Genomic DNA, 16085 nt, shown 5'->3' with positions numbered 1-16085 from the left:
TTAGATGAAAATTAAGGAATTAATCTATATAGCCAACACCAGTAGCTATAGGCTTCTTTCAAAATGCTACGCTTGTCAAAGTACTACTCTGACAGGCGAGGCTGCAGGGTGACATTAGTGGCAAAATGTCACTGGGCCTAGCTAGGCATCCAAGGACCCTTGAGGCCATATGATAGGCCTAGGTAGATTAATGAATCGCGTTTCATAGCTACGTAGATATCATACTTTGACGATAGACACTAGGCCTATAATGAGATGGTGACGTAAGTGCGTTACCAATGTATATGTATGCATAACTTACGTATCGGGTAGCTATTATTTATGCCAAGGAACTAAACTAAACCTACCTTGGAATGGAAGATCAGTAGTGGGACTCATGCAAGTTACAAATTCGTAACTTTCCAAATATGAATGTTTGATAACCGCCTCGCCACCACGTCCGCCCTCCTCACCGACACAGCTTGTGTAGCCGGAATGAAAGATCTCTTGTCCAAATCACATTTCAGGCAGTGCAGCCTGATATTTATGTAAGCAAATCATGTACGCCTCCGCGATGTAGTGGCTAGCACATCTGGCGACGAATATGCTGCCACTGACAGCTCGACGCTCAGATTGAACAGAACCTGTTGCACGCTAGTCTCCACCAAGGATTCTAGCACCATACTAGCCAGATCACTCAATTCAGCACTTAGAGCACCAGGTTACCTCAACTGGCTTCAACAAGGTTATTATTGTCGATCAGTATGGAATACGCATAATTACCCCTATTCTGTGCACTTCAAACCTGACTATTCACACCTAGAACAACGTACCCTTCCTCCTCCACCTTGCCCAAGCAGGGATGTAATCATATATCAGCTTACCTAAAATTCTTGCATCAGGGAAAGTAAAAAGCAATGATTCAAAACTTTTTTTATTGTAAAAACAAATGATTCCACACACACAATCAGCTCATACGGTATACGGAGTATAGACCCACTGCATAGATGACTACTGGGAGTGGTCTCTGCATGCTTGGCCAAAGCAGTCATACAATCTGTAAAATGAATAGAAAATATTCATTAAATGGAGATGAACCAACTCATAAGATATTAAATTCTATATTTAGAGGTCAGCAGTAGCTGATAGTGATCATATGAATGTCACATCTTTACTTATCATCATAGTAACAAATACAATGGTATTTCTGCATGAAGCAAAATAAATTACTTTCAAGATCTCATTCATATATATATATATATATATATATATATATATATATATATATATATATATATATATATATATATATATATATATATATATATATATATATATATATATATATATATATATATATATATATATATATATATATATATATATATATATATATATATATATATATATATATATATATATATATATATATATATATATATATATATATATCATTAAAACCCCGATTATCCGAAATGGAAGGGGGGAAGCCTCTTTCGGATAAGCCGATTTTTCGGATAATCCGGATTTATGGCCGCCATTTTGATTTTTGAAAGAAGTGAGGTCGAAGCACAGGTAGAACGCGATGCGACTGCCCAGTGTGAAGTGTGTGACGCGACTGCCACCGACTGACTATGTAAACAATGAAACCAAACAAACACACGCTACGCTAAACAAAGTAGTACGCTTAAAACATGTGAGGTAAATGTTTTATTGTAGGTTTGTCTGTGTGTCTCCTTGTCTGGACCAGTGTATGTTGATACTTGTGAGCGTTGCAGATCTGAATTGTGAATGTTGCAGAGTGCGATTGTGAATGGTTGTGCAAGCTTGCAAGTGTGACCTTGATGCATCGTGCAGGTGGAGATACAATATGATGACTCATATTATCGCGCAACTCGTATGTTGGAAGGGGAATGTGGCATGGAGTGGAGAGGGGAGTCGTGTTTGTGTCGTTGTCTTGAGAGTACGGTGTGAGAGTAGTCGTGCAGTAGTTTGTTCGTTCGCCGCACCTACGTCCTTGCTGGGGCGAAGGTGCGGACGTGGTGTTGAGAGTTTGTTTAATGTTTTTTGTCTAATACATTGATCTATTCGTTACAAGCTATTTCGGCAATACGTATTAGAAAGCATATTCATTTTAACTGTTCTTATCAATTTTAAATGTGTTAATATAGTACATATGTAGTTACTTTTATTTATTTTTGATGTTTTATAACGTTTTAGTATAGAAAAAAAAAAATTTAATTGCATTATCCAGATCAATTTCGGATAATCCGGTTTTTCGGATAATCGGGGTTTTACTGTATATATATATATATATATATATATATATATATATATATATATATATATATATATATATATATATATATATATATATATATATATATATATATATATATATATATATATATATATATATATATATATATATATATATATATATATATATATATATATATATATATATATATATATATATATATATATATATATATATATATATATATATACACACATACACATACACACACAAAAGATGGCAACTCACCTTGGTAAAATTTGTAGTCCTTGGGACCTGGAAAGTAAAGATATACATTTAACTGTATGAAGCTTTCAGTTATTGAGTTGTGCAAACATTCTTTCCTCAGCGATCTTGGTGGAAGAGTAATCATAATACTCATAAGTAGCAAACAATCATCATTTCAACAAAACACTGCATGCCCCTGAACTGTATAAATAGCCTGCAGTGACAATTTCTTCAAAGTAAGTTACAGCATGTATTTCCATACAATGGATGTATTCTAAAAAAAGAATCCCAAAGTCATTCAACAAATTATGCATCTCTGTGTTGGAAGAGCACTAACAAATCTGTTGCTCCTGATTCAATATATTTGGTATTGTATATCCAATATTTAAATCTTATATTTGACTTGACTTTTCACTGAAGCTGAGTTGCAAAGTCTTTGAAACTCACCATGAAGACCTTTAATCGACCTTCATCTGCTCAACCACACTGTGATCTGGAAGACAATTTTCTGTTAGTTTTAAATAAAACAATTCTAATTTATTAAATCCAAAACAAATCAGATATTTTAGAATTTTGCAACATAATTTCTTCAGATCTGGTGCCAGTTATCATCACTCAATTTCTTAATATTACACAGTTTTTACAGAAATGTCAAATGGAGGTTTGACTGATCATACAAAGAAAAAAGTTATGGTGAAAGCTGAACTACATATTACAGCATACAAAAAATCTTATCTTTCACTTGGTTACTTACACTATCAGTATCAGCTTCCTAGCAGCAAGATGTAGCAGATCCTGGCAGTGACCGTGGGGTAACTGCCTTCCACACTCCAAAACAGTTGCCTTTGAGCCCAATATCTCTGGAATAGGAAAATGACAATTAATTTCATGTCAGACCAATCAAATTAAGGATTTTCTTTTTTATAGTATCAGTAAAAAATTAGAGTGTCTAAAATGAAATCATTATTTTTCATTCTTTAGAGTTCATCATGATAAAAATTAAGAAAATCCTCTTTTTCTTTCTTCATGGGCTACATACATGCCTACATATGCTGGTCTTGTTCTGATGGCACCTCAGCATTCTCTTTGATCTTGACAGGCTCAGTTCAACACCTGAAAAAGGAATCTGGATTTACTACAAAAGCTTAAAACCTGAAAGCAGCATTTTTCTTGGGATGTTCAGAGACTTACGTACAAAAATCAGGGATCAGCAATATAATTTTCATCATAAAAAGTCTACAACAGAACAGTGATGGGCAAGATATTCATAACTTACCTGCTTCACACAAATCTCCATCCCAAGATTTCTGCACGCTCTAACTTGAGAACTGAAAATATAAAATAAAATAAATTAATACAATACTGTAACCAGTCAAGTAATAACTTATAAACTCACTCAGCGACTTACGTACAAAGAATCACGGATCATTGAAGTAATTTTCATCATGAGATCAACTAACAAAATATTTTGCATCACCTAAATGCAACTTACTAACCTCTTTAAAAGACATTCAGATAGATTCCCCTCCTGAAGTAATTGCATCGTAGAAAATGGGGGATCATTCTGTAAATTTTAATTTATTAGTGAAGTCATGGATATATATTTGAATAATTATTAAAACAGTTTGTCAGTTAGAGCTAATAATGCCATCAGTATTAATTCAGGGAATAGTGTATATCATCTTAATAAACGTAAGTATTTTATTGGTAAATTGAATAAGGTAACTTACCTGACCACAACCCCAAATACAGCTCCTAGGGACCTGAAATAAACAATAATAATAGAAAAACTGCTTACGAGTGTTAGGAACTGCATGCAGTTATCACGCCTCAGAGATCTCGGTGGTAACAAGTAATCAGCTTGATCATAAGTAGCAAATAATATTCATCACTTGAAAATATGGTAAATACTTCCTTGAAGTTCAAAACTTTACAAGAACATATCCTGCACAAGGCTGTAATGGTTACTAATTGTTTTTAAAAACCTCAATAAGTCCTGCTTGTTCTCTCTCCCTACTAACCTAAACACTTATAAACCACCGAACCACCCCTTCTGCTCCCCTTTCCTGCACGCACTCAAATGAAATCACACTTGAATGTAAAAAACTGCATGATGTCCAAAACTTCCATTTCCATTGCACCTTTAAAATTCTTAGTTCTACTACTCTACTTACCCATTGCCTTCCTCTGAAGTGAGTGAGTTTGGTCTCCAATTTTGATTGCTGTTGGAGGAAAGGTTGACTTTAAATTAAAGGATTTGACAATAAGAAGTAACTATTTTCTTTTCTTCAGAACATGTTGGGAATACGTATCAACAGTAACTTCAGTTGGAAATTATCATCATACAAAGTATAAACTATAACAAGCAAGTGATTCTGTATGAAAAAAAAATATTTATATATAAAATTATTTTCATTATTCAAATTACTTATATGTAAAAAGAAAAAAAAAAATAAGAATACTCACTTTTTTTTCTTTTTTTCAAAATGATAATCTCTGAAAACAGAATAAAATAAAAAATTAATATGAAATTCTTTTAACACAAACCAACAATATCATACAAATCCTCAGAATGTTGGGACTAATATGTCAACACTACTTTCAGCCGAAAGATGGTAGATCATCATATGCAACAACAGTACGGCCTTGCAAGCTGTCATAAAACTTCCAAGGAAAAAAATGCTTATCAGTAAAACAGTACAGGTGCCCCTCATTTTACAGGAATTTCCACTTCTTATGGAAGAACACAGTCCCAAAAATCCAATTAATTTCTTACATATTTTTTATGTTCTAAAATGAAGGAAAGTCATACTAACAACCTGAACAAGTTTCAGTTATGGAACTTACTATACATGGGAACACAACCTTCACATAAAATGAGATGCCTGTACAAATTTCACAAAAGACCTGCTTACCTCAGTCACTCTGCTTCAGGAACTTGCCCTGGATAAAGTTCCTCCGTGCATTCACACCTTCCTTCTTGTTGACTGTTTGGCGAGCCACGTAGTGACAACTGGACACAGCAAACCCTGCATCGCAGAAGAGGTCACAGAGCTCTTCCTTGGTGAAGTAGTATGCCCTGACGGAAGAATAAATATATGTCCTTTGGTACCATATAAAAGCAATCGCATGCCTAACCCAATTATGATTTGCTGTAACTACTAGCCATTTACAGAAGTGCCTGCAATGGGGTTAGAATCTAATGAGTGCCAGTGTTGTTATATTTATCATCACAGGTAGGCAACGACATCTATAATGACATTTGCAACACTTCTCTTAGCATTCATGTATTCCCAGTTTCACTTTAGCTGATACTTGAATCTAAAATAGACAACTTCACCTATCTTTACTGCAGATACCGGCATATATCTGTAACAAAACCCGAGGACAATTTTGAAAAGGGTATGAACCTACCTCGTCCCATCTTGACGCACATACAGCTGTGACCCAAGTTTGCTCCCAGGGCCAAACCTGAGCATGGCCATGTCATAGAGGCCATAGTCCCGCACCAACACCATGCCGCCAGGGCGAAGGCACTCGTACAAGTTGGTCAGAACACCCTTGAACTTGTCTGGGTGTATGGCAGACAGCACAAATATCATGCTGATTATGTCCACATTATTGCCATCCAGTTTACTACTCAAGTCATCCTGAGAAGTCACAAGAAACAAAGGCATCAATCACTGACATCCAATTCATGAAAAGTGACTCCATCTTCTACAGCTGACACAGCCTGCCACCCTCAGTCTAAAACTTATGGTAATCACTAACTTTCTCTTCAACACTCTTCAGCTTTCTACAGTGTGACCATTAGATCAGAACAACTTTTCTTACATCTATCACAAGACTCCTAAATTACACTATTACATAAGACATGTTAACATTCTCTTTGCCCTTCTTTCTCACTCTCAACCTATCCTGCTCATTCTAGTGTCATTAGCTTACAGAAAGGCCCAAGACCACTTCACATGCACCTACTCTTGGCTCCAAACCCAACTTGAGGGCCTCTGAGTTGTTACTACTTTCCTACCTTACACTACAATGGCATTGCCTCTAGATAATAAAGACCTAATATTCTGAAATTCATACAAAATTGCAGACTTTCCTCATGTAAATACTAGTAGAAGTACTCCACTCGGAGAGAGAAAAAAAAAAAAAAAAAAAAAAAAAAAAAAAAAAAAAAATATTGTGCATAATTTTACATTTCTCCCATAACTTGTAACTACTACACAGGACATCCTAACACTGGGCCAAAATTTCTATCAACTATTGTACCTGAGCCAATTGAGACCAAATGTATAGCATAACATCAATCTCACCCATTTAACTAGGAATTGATCTACTTCCTCTTGACGGCCAGGGTGAAACATTCCACACTGGTGCTTTTGGGAAGACATTAAAAGAGTACGCAAGAAAAGTGCGAAAATATTAATGAATTCATGATTACCTTTGTAATGTCACATTCAAAGGCATGAACCTTGGAGGCATCATACTTTGGGTGGTCTTTAACAAATTGGATGGCCCGGGACGAGAAGTCACAGGCATATACAAAGATGTTTGGGTCATCTTCAAGTAGTGGGTAGATGAAGTTGCCAACGCCGCACCCTACCTGAACAAAAGAGATATTGTCAATGTGTGAAACCAACACCTGTAAGACAATGATGCATGTTTCAAAAATTTTATCTATTTCCCTAGTGATTAGTCCAGAAATACTGCTAACTGACACTGGTAACCTATGCCTGTAATATGCTGCTCCTAAAATTTTAATACAAAAAAAATTATGCAACCTACACAAAAATTACTGGCAATACATGCTCACCTTGAGGAGCATCTTTGAAACATCCCCTCACTTCTCACAACCATTGTACCTCAGCCAATTGAGACCAAATATATAGTATAACATTAATCTCACCCATTTAACTAGGAATTGATCTACTTCCTCTTGACGGCCAGGGTGAAACATTCCACACTGGTGCTTTTGGGAAGACATAATAAGAGCATGCAAGAAAATTGTAGAACTATTAATGTAATTCATAAGTTGCCAACGACACACCCTACCTGAACAAAAGATATATTGTCAATGGGAACCAACACCTGTAAGACAATGATGCACATCTCAAAATCTTCATCCATTTCCCTAGTGAATGTTCCACAGATACCGCTAACTGACACTATGGCAACGGAAGCCTGTAATATGCTGCACCTACAAAGATTTCAATTCTAGAAAAAAATACTGCAACCTAAACAAATATAACTGGCAATGTTCATGCTCACCTCGAGGAGCACCTTTGAAACATCCCCTTTCCCAACAAGCTCCTGAAACTCTCTTGTTGTCCAGTGACGATCTTTGAAGAACCTAGAGAGCATAAGGCTGTTAAAATTGATTGACTATTGATGGAAATGTTGAAGCCCCAAATACTACCACTGGTTATGGTCATGACAATGTGACAGACGAAATAAAAGCACGTCTAATGCTGGAGTCAAGGTCTTTAAAATTGAGAAAGGGGATGGATACTATTTTGAAAACAAGTTTTATGCAGATTTATATTAGGTTGCTGATACATTATCTATATATGTCTTAATGTATTATTTAATAGTACTGTAACCTTAAATAACTAACATGAAACAATATTAAAAATCTCAAAAAGGATAAAAAGTTGAGAAACCAACCTCGTCTCATTTCGCTTATAGAACTTGTCCCAGTTTTTGGCAGCTTCCTGCTCCAACTTTTGCTGGTGGAATAAAGACACAAATCCCCTTGAGTCCTGTTGGAGCAGCTGCTTTTCTTCAGATTCATTGAGTGTTGGCAGATCTTCATAAACCATGTTCTGTTGCTCTTCAGAGTCCATAATGACCTTCAATGTCCCTCCTGAAAGCAAATGGCCAGTACAGATTTTACTATTGTCCTCGTATTACAGCAAGATACAAGCCATACAGAAAAAAAAGTTGCTCCAATCTGATGAACCTGGATCATTGCACACATTGCTCTTATCTGTGTATACCCGATACAAGGTTGACAAAGACTGGGCCAATACCTCTTCCCTACAGGTAGATGGAGGAGAGCTTACAGCTTCACAGGTGAAGGTGGAGTGAGCCAACTCAGATATTATTCATGATCACTTCAATATTAAATTACATATTATATTTTCTTTTAATTATAATGGTAATGTATGAAAATAGAAAATATAAATGAAGGAGTTTTGTCTGGTCCCCACAAAATACAATTATAATGTATTTCATGGTGTGCATCAAAAGCATCACTATCATGGCTCCAGAAACATCCATGCCTTACCAGAGGCTTCAATCAAGCTAGTGCTCTCATTATCTTATCATAATATTTGTGTCCTTGTTCTGCCTTTTCAGTGGCCTTGTTCAAGTAGGTACCACCATTGGGCTTATGCAACATGTTAGTGACACCCTGTCAGAAACCAATGCATTTTTCCTTGGAGACAAAACTTCATCCAATGGTTTATCTTACTGCTCTTACAGAAATTACAATTCCAACTCATATTGTTATTAGTTGACTGCATGGTAAATCTTAAGAATAGCGGCTCCTACCGGGTGCGCATTTAGGGCACGGTGTGGTGGTAATTACAACATTTCTAGCACGTACGAATGGGGTTTTGACAAGTGGACAGGCGTGTTTATGTCACATGGGGTATATTTTTCCATGCTGGCCTCACGATTTCTTCCAAGTCAATGGGTGATGAGACTGCGAGCTCTGGGTGAAGAAAGGGAAGAGCCCGCGCGGAAAAATACACCCCTTGTGACAAACACGCCTGTCTGCTTGTCAAAACCCCATCGTACGTGCTAGAAATGTTGTAATTACCGCCACACCATGCCCTAAATGCGCACCCGCTAGGAGTCGCAATTCTTAAGATTTACCGACTGAATTTAGGGTTGAAATTGTGGAACGTGTCTCCTTGACCCTCCATTAAGCCATTTCCGCAGGCACTGGTTATAATGATTAGTATGAAAAAAGAAAAAAATCAATGAAGAAACATCAAACTACAGAGTGCAACAAGTTAAAAAATAGATAAATACTGGGGTTGGAAAATTCTGGAAACCAATATCTTCAGGGAATATATAGTAGCTTTACTTAAATCGCATCACAGGTAAAGATAAACTCAAGGATATGATAAACCTGCACATGGTCTTGGTGCTCATCTATCTCCAGGCAATAACCCATTACCCCAGACATAGGGCCGATGTGACATCCATTATACCACTATACATCTATTATACCCCAGTCTGAAAAGGGGGACCAAATGCTGGGTTGACAGGATGCAGACTGCTTAGGCTGGAATATGAACCCAGGCCCAGATCAAAACTTCCTAAAAAAAGTTCCCTTCACCACTAAGACAGATGACCGATTCACAAATATTAATCAAAAATTATCACATTTAAAAATCTAAAACCTAACCACCTCACCCTTCCCTTGACCATCCCCTTATTCCAGTCTGACCAAACCTAACCACCACCCAGTGAGGTAGCTCCACCCCCCTACCCCCCCCCCAAAAAAAAATTATATAGGACCTAAATTAAAAATCTATTAGCATATCCATTATTCATCCTTAAATATGCACTATAGAGGTAACAGCCTGAGTATCCTTTCCATGGACTCACTACTGTACTTCTTAAGCCTGTTGATGCCCCACGTGGACCAGCGAGTCTACCAAGAAAAACCTTGTGAACCAGATAAAAATAAAAAATAAAAAAAATACAGCCCTTCCAACTCACACACCACCCAATGCGTTCAACAGGTTAATTTGCAGTTACTTCACCGGTTTTTACTATGACGAAAATAGAAGTAGCCGGGGTGAAGATGGATGCTAATGGGTAAAAGCCCCTGATGGTATCACACGTGGCCCCCAAAAATTGAGAAAATGTGCAAAAACGAGGAAAAAGCATGAGCAGGACTATCAATTGGTCGTTGGCTGTATCTTTTATCTATTTTCCAGTTACTTCACCGGTTTTTACTATGACGAAAATAGAAGTAGCCGGGGTGAAGATGGATGCTAATGGGTAAGAGCCCCTGACGGTATCACACGTGGCCCCCAAAAATTGAGAAAATGTGCAAAAACGAGGAAAAAGCATGAGTAGGACTATCAATTGGACCTTGACTTTATCTTTTTATTTGGACGATATACCCGTGCCTGGCCCACCAACGTGCCAGATTGTCGTACTCAGCCTCTATGTAAGCCGATTTCCAACCCCAAGTCTCCTCCATCCCCAAAACTGGCTTCATATAAAATTACCGATAAAGTTGTTAATGATTAGTTTCTTAGTTGTTATGGGCCAAAAACCGGTACATACGTGGCTCTGAGTACGATAATCTGACTACGGTGTGACCCACGTGGCGCCGGAGAGTAGCCATGGCAACAGCGATCATCAGCACCCTCGAGTATATTGCTTCCCCAGGTGATTGATCTTTGACCCAGTTGCGTGCCTAGAGTCCACAAGTGTTTCGAGATTATTCCACAATGGCGGAGGTAGCAACACGTTGATGATACTCACGCACGAAGAGGAGAAGAATACGTGTCGCCAGCCCCCGCCGCCGCGTCCCAGGAAGTGAGGACGAAGCTTGACGTCACCCCCCGACCGCACCTTCATGATGCCATATATCCTTAATTTTCCACCTCTTTTATTATTTTTTTCATCCTACACGCGTCACACCACACCGGAAACTTCTCATACATAGCAGAAAATATTGGTAGATGGTTCAGACACGTTGAGTTTTCCTCTATCCGTGAGTTAGTTCAAGTTATAGATATAGTTTTGAAGTCCAGTCAGAGGTTTATATGGAAAGACGTGCCAGACTAACCTGATAAAGCCCTAATTACACACTTAAATAAATGAAACACACCTCACATAACCCTAAAACCCCTCCCGCTATACCCATGAAGCTAGTAACCACGCAAAGACACATAGATTTCCAGTTATTTCCTCACAGTTACTCAGAAGGTCGATAGTGGGTAAAATTACATTCATGACACCCACGGGGAACATGTGCAAGACGTGTACCAATGAGAGGGCTTCGAGTGTGATGACGTGAGCCAATCAGAGGGAAGAACGGTGTACCACGTGGTCTGTCTCCGCCAATCAGGGACGTCCACGAGACTTTGCAGACGATATTTCTAGCCCTTCGCCGAGCTTCCTAGTCAGTGTCACAGAGACCCACCGAAGCGAGTAGTATAAGAACGTCTTCCACTCGGTATTTTCTACAGGAATACCAACAAAGTCTTCTTAAGTGTACAACAGTCATCTGGGAATCAATAACGTGAGTATATATTAACGTTGTGTCTATCTACTGTACGTGTTAGAATAATTAAATGGTATTGACTTGAACCGGCTGTAGTTATAAAGGTTACTTGTTTTTTTGTTCTACCATCTGTATTACACTTATTTAGCCTTTCTGTTTTGTATATCCAGTATTTGTGAATCAATAACATGAGGAAATATCAAAAGCTTTGTTCTCTGCTGTTTTTTTTATAATCTTGGTGATCTAGATTGCTACGGTCTCAAATTTCTTTCTCTCACCATCTTTATGCATCTCTCTTGCTTCTTATTGTATTGTTTCTGGCTTAAGTAAAGGTTAGCACGTCTATCAAGGCTATTATCTCCATGCTCAAGAGGGTATTGACCATTGTTTCATTGTAAAGCCGGGGGTGGATTTTTTTACAAGTTGCTAGCCATGTTGCAGGAATTCCTTTGCGATGAGTCAAACTTGCATTGATTTTATCCCTAACTAATATTTATATGCTTCGTATATAGCTTAAACCATTCTAAGTAACGTTTTAGTAGATGAAATGTTGTATATACTTGAAAGAGATCTGCTTCTATAACCTAGCTATATGTAATTCCATGTAAAGTTTGTTCCTGCATGATTCATACGATTCATACGCAGTTTTAGTCCTAAATATTGAGTAAACTTAAATGTACAAGTAGTTGGCCTAAGCTCATATAGGGACAGTTTTAAGTCTCTTCTCGTTATGGCATTTAGTCCATATATCTTGAAGTTCCACAAGCCCATCTGTTAAGAATCCAGTTATAAAGACTAGTTACACGGGGGTATCGAACCTGTGGCCCGCGGCAACCCAAGAAACAGTACACCGGAATCTTCTCGAAGGCCCAGACGAGTTCGATTTTAAGGGTAACTGCACAGTCTGAGGAGCGGCCCCTCGCATAATACACAAGATTTTCTATCATGTCCCTATATTGTAGCATTTTTAGGTGGGTTATTGAGTGGCTTGTTCGTATCGCCACAGCCGTTTACTTACGCCGGCCGCTACATTCATGTCAGCCCTTTATTCAGTATTAATATTTGCGTTTAGGTTTTGATTGTTAGGTGGGCGTGTTATGTACTCTGGTGGCTCGTGCGTTGTTCAGAATATTAAATGCCCCACTGATTAGCGAACTGACAGCGGCGGGATGATAGGGAGGAGTGAAGGGGCGGGATGATAGGGATAGTGTATGGAAGCGGAGCGTGCGATCATCACTGCGATGTGAGAGGTAGTGGACAGAGGCGTGTGTGGAGGAGGGGCGGCGCCATGGCGGTTTACAGTTATATGCCGGTCGCCATGTAGGTCAACGTCTGGAGGAGGGGCCGAGGGAGGAGAGGTGGGTGGACGGGAACATGGCGGCCGGGTAGGAGCAGGGACCGGGGGTGACCCGGGGGAGGGGCAGCATCTGACATGACCGGTGTGTGTAGACGTCACCACTGCTAGTGCCATTGTTCAATCTGTTCATGGACTTGGGTATAGCTTGAGTAGTTACTCTACGATTAGCTTTTTTATATATAATAAATGTATATCGCACTACACTACTGCAATTGCTTCCCCTCCCACCTCATCACTTACATTTGACTGTTTTGTTTCAATGTCATTCATGTGTGTCTTTTAATTTTCAGGCAATGAGGTGTTGGGTAGCCCTAGGCCTGGTGGCCACTGTGGCAGTGCTGGTCACTGCCAAGGAGTCCAAGAAGGAGGATGTGGGCACAGTCATTGGTATTGACCTTGGCACCACCTACTCCTGGTGAGTTGATGCCACCTCTTTAGTTAACTTTCCTTGTGCAAAACTAACCAGAAGGATAATATACTTAGAGCATATTGTAGGATAAGTGAATTTGGCACTTTGGGCTTCATTTACCCATACCCTGATTCAAGCAGTGTTGGAGTTGCCTGAAATGACAAGGATTTTTGTAACTAATTTTCATCTTAATGTCTTACAGTGTGGGCGTGTTCAAGAACGGCAGAGTGGAGATCATCGCCAACGACCAGGGCAACAGGATCACACCCTCCTACGTGGCATTCACTGCTGATGGGGAGCGGCTTATTGGAGATTCTGCAAAGAATCAGCTGACAACCAACCCAGAGAACACCATCTTTGATGCCAAGCGACTCATTGGTCGTGAATGGTCCGACAAGTCTGTCCAACACGACATTCAGTTCTTCCCCTTCAAGGTTATCAAGAAGAACGACAAACCCCATATTCAGGTGTCCACTTCTCAAGGAGACAAGGTGTTTGCTGCTGAAGAGGTCTCTGCTATGGTGCTCGGCAAGATGAAGGAAGTGGCAGAAGCTTACCTTGGGAAGACTGTCACGCATGCAGTTGTCACTGTCCCTGCTTACTTCAATGATGCCCAGCGTCAAGCAACCAAGGATGCCGGCATCATTGCTGGGCTCACCGTTATGAGGATCATCAATGAACCCACGGCTGCTGCCATTGCCTATGGCATTGACAAGAAGGATGGTGAAAAGAACATTCTTGTGTTTGATCTTGGTGGTGGCACCTTTGACGTCTCCCTGCTGACCATCGACTCTGGCGTCTTTGAGGTGGTGGCTACCAACGGTGACACTCATCTTGGTGGTGAGGACTTTGACCAGCGTGTCATGGACCACTTCATCAAGCTCTACAAGAAAAAGAAGGGCAAGGACATCAGGAAGGACAACCGTGCTGTCCAGAAGCTCCGCCGTGAAGTTGAGAAGGCAAAGAGGTCCCTGTCTGCCAGCCACCAGGTCAGGATTGAAATTGAATCCTTCTTTGAGGGAGAAGACTTTTCAGAGACTCTGACCCGTGCCAAGTTTGAGGAGCTGAACATGGATCTCTTCAGGTCAACAATGAAGCCAGTCCAGAAGGTGCTTGAGGATTCTGATCTCCAGAAGAAGGAAATTGATGAAATTGTCCTGGTTGGTGGCTCTACCCGTATTCCTAAGATTCAGCAGCTTGTCAAGGAGTTCTTCAATGGGAAGGAACCATCCCGAGGCATCAACCCTGATGAGGCTGTTGCGTATGGTGCCGCTGTCCAGGCTGGCGTGCTGTCTGGTGAAGATGACACTAATGACCTAGTCCTGCTTGATGTGAACCCACTCACTCTGGGTATTGAGACTGTAGGTGGAGTGATGACCAAGCTTATCTCCCGCAACACTGTCATCCCCACCAAGAAGTCCCAGATTTTCTCCACAGCTTCTGACAACCAGCACACTGTGACCATCCAGGTGTTTGAAGGCGAACGACCAATGACCAAGGACAACCACATCCTCGGCAAGTTTGACCTGACTGGCATTCCCCCTGCTCCTCGTGGTGTCCCTCAGATTGAAGTTACCTTTGAAATTGATGCCAATGGTATTCTTCAGGTGTCTGCTGAAGACAAGGGCACTGGCAACAAGGAAAAGATCGTGATCACTAATGATCAGAACCGCCTCACCCCCGAGGACATCGAGCGTATGATCAAGGACGCTGAGGTCTTTGCTGATGAGGATAAGAAGCTGAAGGAAAGGGTTGAATCTAGGAATGAACTAGAGTCCTATGCCTACAGTCTGAAGAACCAGGTGAACGACAAGGAAAAGCTCGGGGCCAAGCTGACCGATGAGGATAAGGAAAAGATTGAGGAAGCCATCGACGAGAAGATCAAGTGGCTGGAGGACAACCCTGATTCTGATGCCGAGGAATACAAGGCCCAGAAGAAGGTACTCGAAGACATTGTGCAGCCCGTCATTGCCAAGCTTTACCAGGGTGCAGGTGGTGCTCCTCCAGCAGGGGAGGAGGAAGAGTTTGATAAGGACGAGTTGTAAATTTGTAGTTTAAGGTAACTTATTATGTCATTGTGTTTAATGGAAGTACATTATTCATGCTCATCATTAGGACATATTCAGCAGCTCATCATCATGTTTGAATGAATGGGGTCCCACTTTTTAGTATGAATGCACAAGTCCATTCCAAGTGTGAACGGAAGAACTGTTTATAATAAAGTACAAAATAAAAAAAGGTTGTCTATATATCCCAATGGGTGCTTGATAGCAAGAAGATATTGGTGTGAGAAGGAATTAATAGGACAAAAACAAGTCTAAAGGTTAATTTACAAAAGATTTCCTTCCTTAACAGTTAAGGATTGTGCTAAAAGATGTCAAATGGTTGAACTACTTGACCACTAAAAGAAATGCGGACAAATTACAGAGTTGGCTGACTAGCTTATATATTTTGTAATGGCCTTAAGCTCAACAGATGCATAAATATGACCAGTTAATCAAATTGGCTGATATTCATTAACATTTCATAAAGTATCATAGACTAGACTTGG

General features: G+C 39.6%; 2 protein-coding genes across 2 annotated transcripts; one reads left to right on the top strand and one right to left on the bottom strand.

Moving 5' to 3' along the window:
• Positions 1-904: 904 nt before the first annotated feature.
• On the bottom strand, positions 905-11187 carry LOC127004567 (tRNA N(3)-methylcytidine methyltransferase METTL6-like). Its single transcript, XM_050872416.1, has 16 exons — positions 11024-11187; positions 8177-8375; positions 7781-7862; positions 6954-7115; positions 5921-6156; positions 5422-5585; positions 4973-5002; positions 4681-4728; positions 4237-4269; positions 4003-4070; positions 3783-3834; positions 3546-3619; positions 3261-3366; positions 2954-2999; positions 2528-2554; positions 905-1036 (listed from the first exon to the last, which is right to left on the bottom strand). Exons 2-6 carry the CDS (start codon positions 8353-8355, stop codon positions 5423-5425), a joined length of 822 nt encoding a protein of 273 aa, XP_050728373.1. The 5' UTR covers positions 8356-8375; positions 11024-11187; the 3' UTR covers positions 905-1036; positions 2528-2554; positions 2954-2999; positions 3261-3366; positions 3546-3619; positions 3783-3834; positions 4003-4070; positions 4237-4269; positions 4681-4728; positions 4973-5002; position 5422.
• A 433-nt stretch (positions 11188-11620) lies between these two features.
• On the top strand, positions 11621-15697 carry LOC127004561 (endoplasmic reticulum chaperone BiP). The gene is made up of 3 exons (XM_050872406.1): positions 11621-11786; positions 13416-13540; positions 13737-15697. The coding sequence occupies exons 2-3, from the start codon at positions 13419-13421 to the stop codon at positions 15577-15579; spliced, it is 1965 nt and encodes a 654-aa protein (XP_050728363.1). The 5' UTR covers positions 11621-11786; positions 13416-13418; the 3' UTR covers positions 15580-15697.
• The last annotated feature ends 388 nt before the right edge of the window (positions 15698-16085 follow it).

This window comes from Eriocheir sinensis, chromosome 28, assembly GCF_024679095.1.
Source record: "Eriocheir sinensis breed Jianghai 21 chromosome 28, ASM2467909v1, whole genome shotgun sequence".
Classification (NCBI taxonomy): domain Eukaryota; kingdom Metazoa; phylum Arthropoda; class Malacostraca; order Decapoda; family Varunidae; genus Eriocheir; species Eriocheir sinensis.
The sequence above is the reverse complement of the archived record's forward strand: the minus strand, read 5'-3'. Positions and strand labels throughout refer to the sequence as shown.

Bases quoted from the DNA above. Each gene is read 5' to 3' on its own strand.
- LOC127004567 (XM_050872416.1), bottom strand. From the start codon at position 8,355: ATGGACTCTGAAGAGCAACAGAACATGGTTTATGAAGATCTGCCAACA. The intron at 7,863-8,176 runs GTTGGTTTCTCA...TATGCTCTCTAG, and splicing joins TATAAGCGAAATGAGACGAG to GTTCTTCAAAGATCGTCACT. The intron at 7,116-7,780 runs GTGAGCATGAAC...TCTTTTGTTCAG, and splicing joins TTTCAAAGGTGCTCCTCGAG to GTAGGGTGCGGCGTTGGCAA.
- LOC127004561 (XM_050872406.1), top strand. From the start codon at position 13,419: ATGAGGTGTTGGGTAGCCCTAGGCCTGGTGGCCACTGTGGCAGTGCTG. The intron at 13,541-13,736 runs GTGAGTTGATGC...AATGTCTTACAG, and splicing joins CTTGGCACCACCTACTCCTG to TGTGGGCGTGTTCAAGAACG.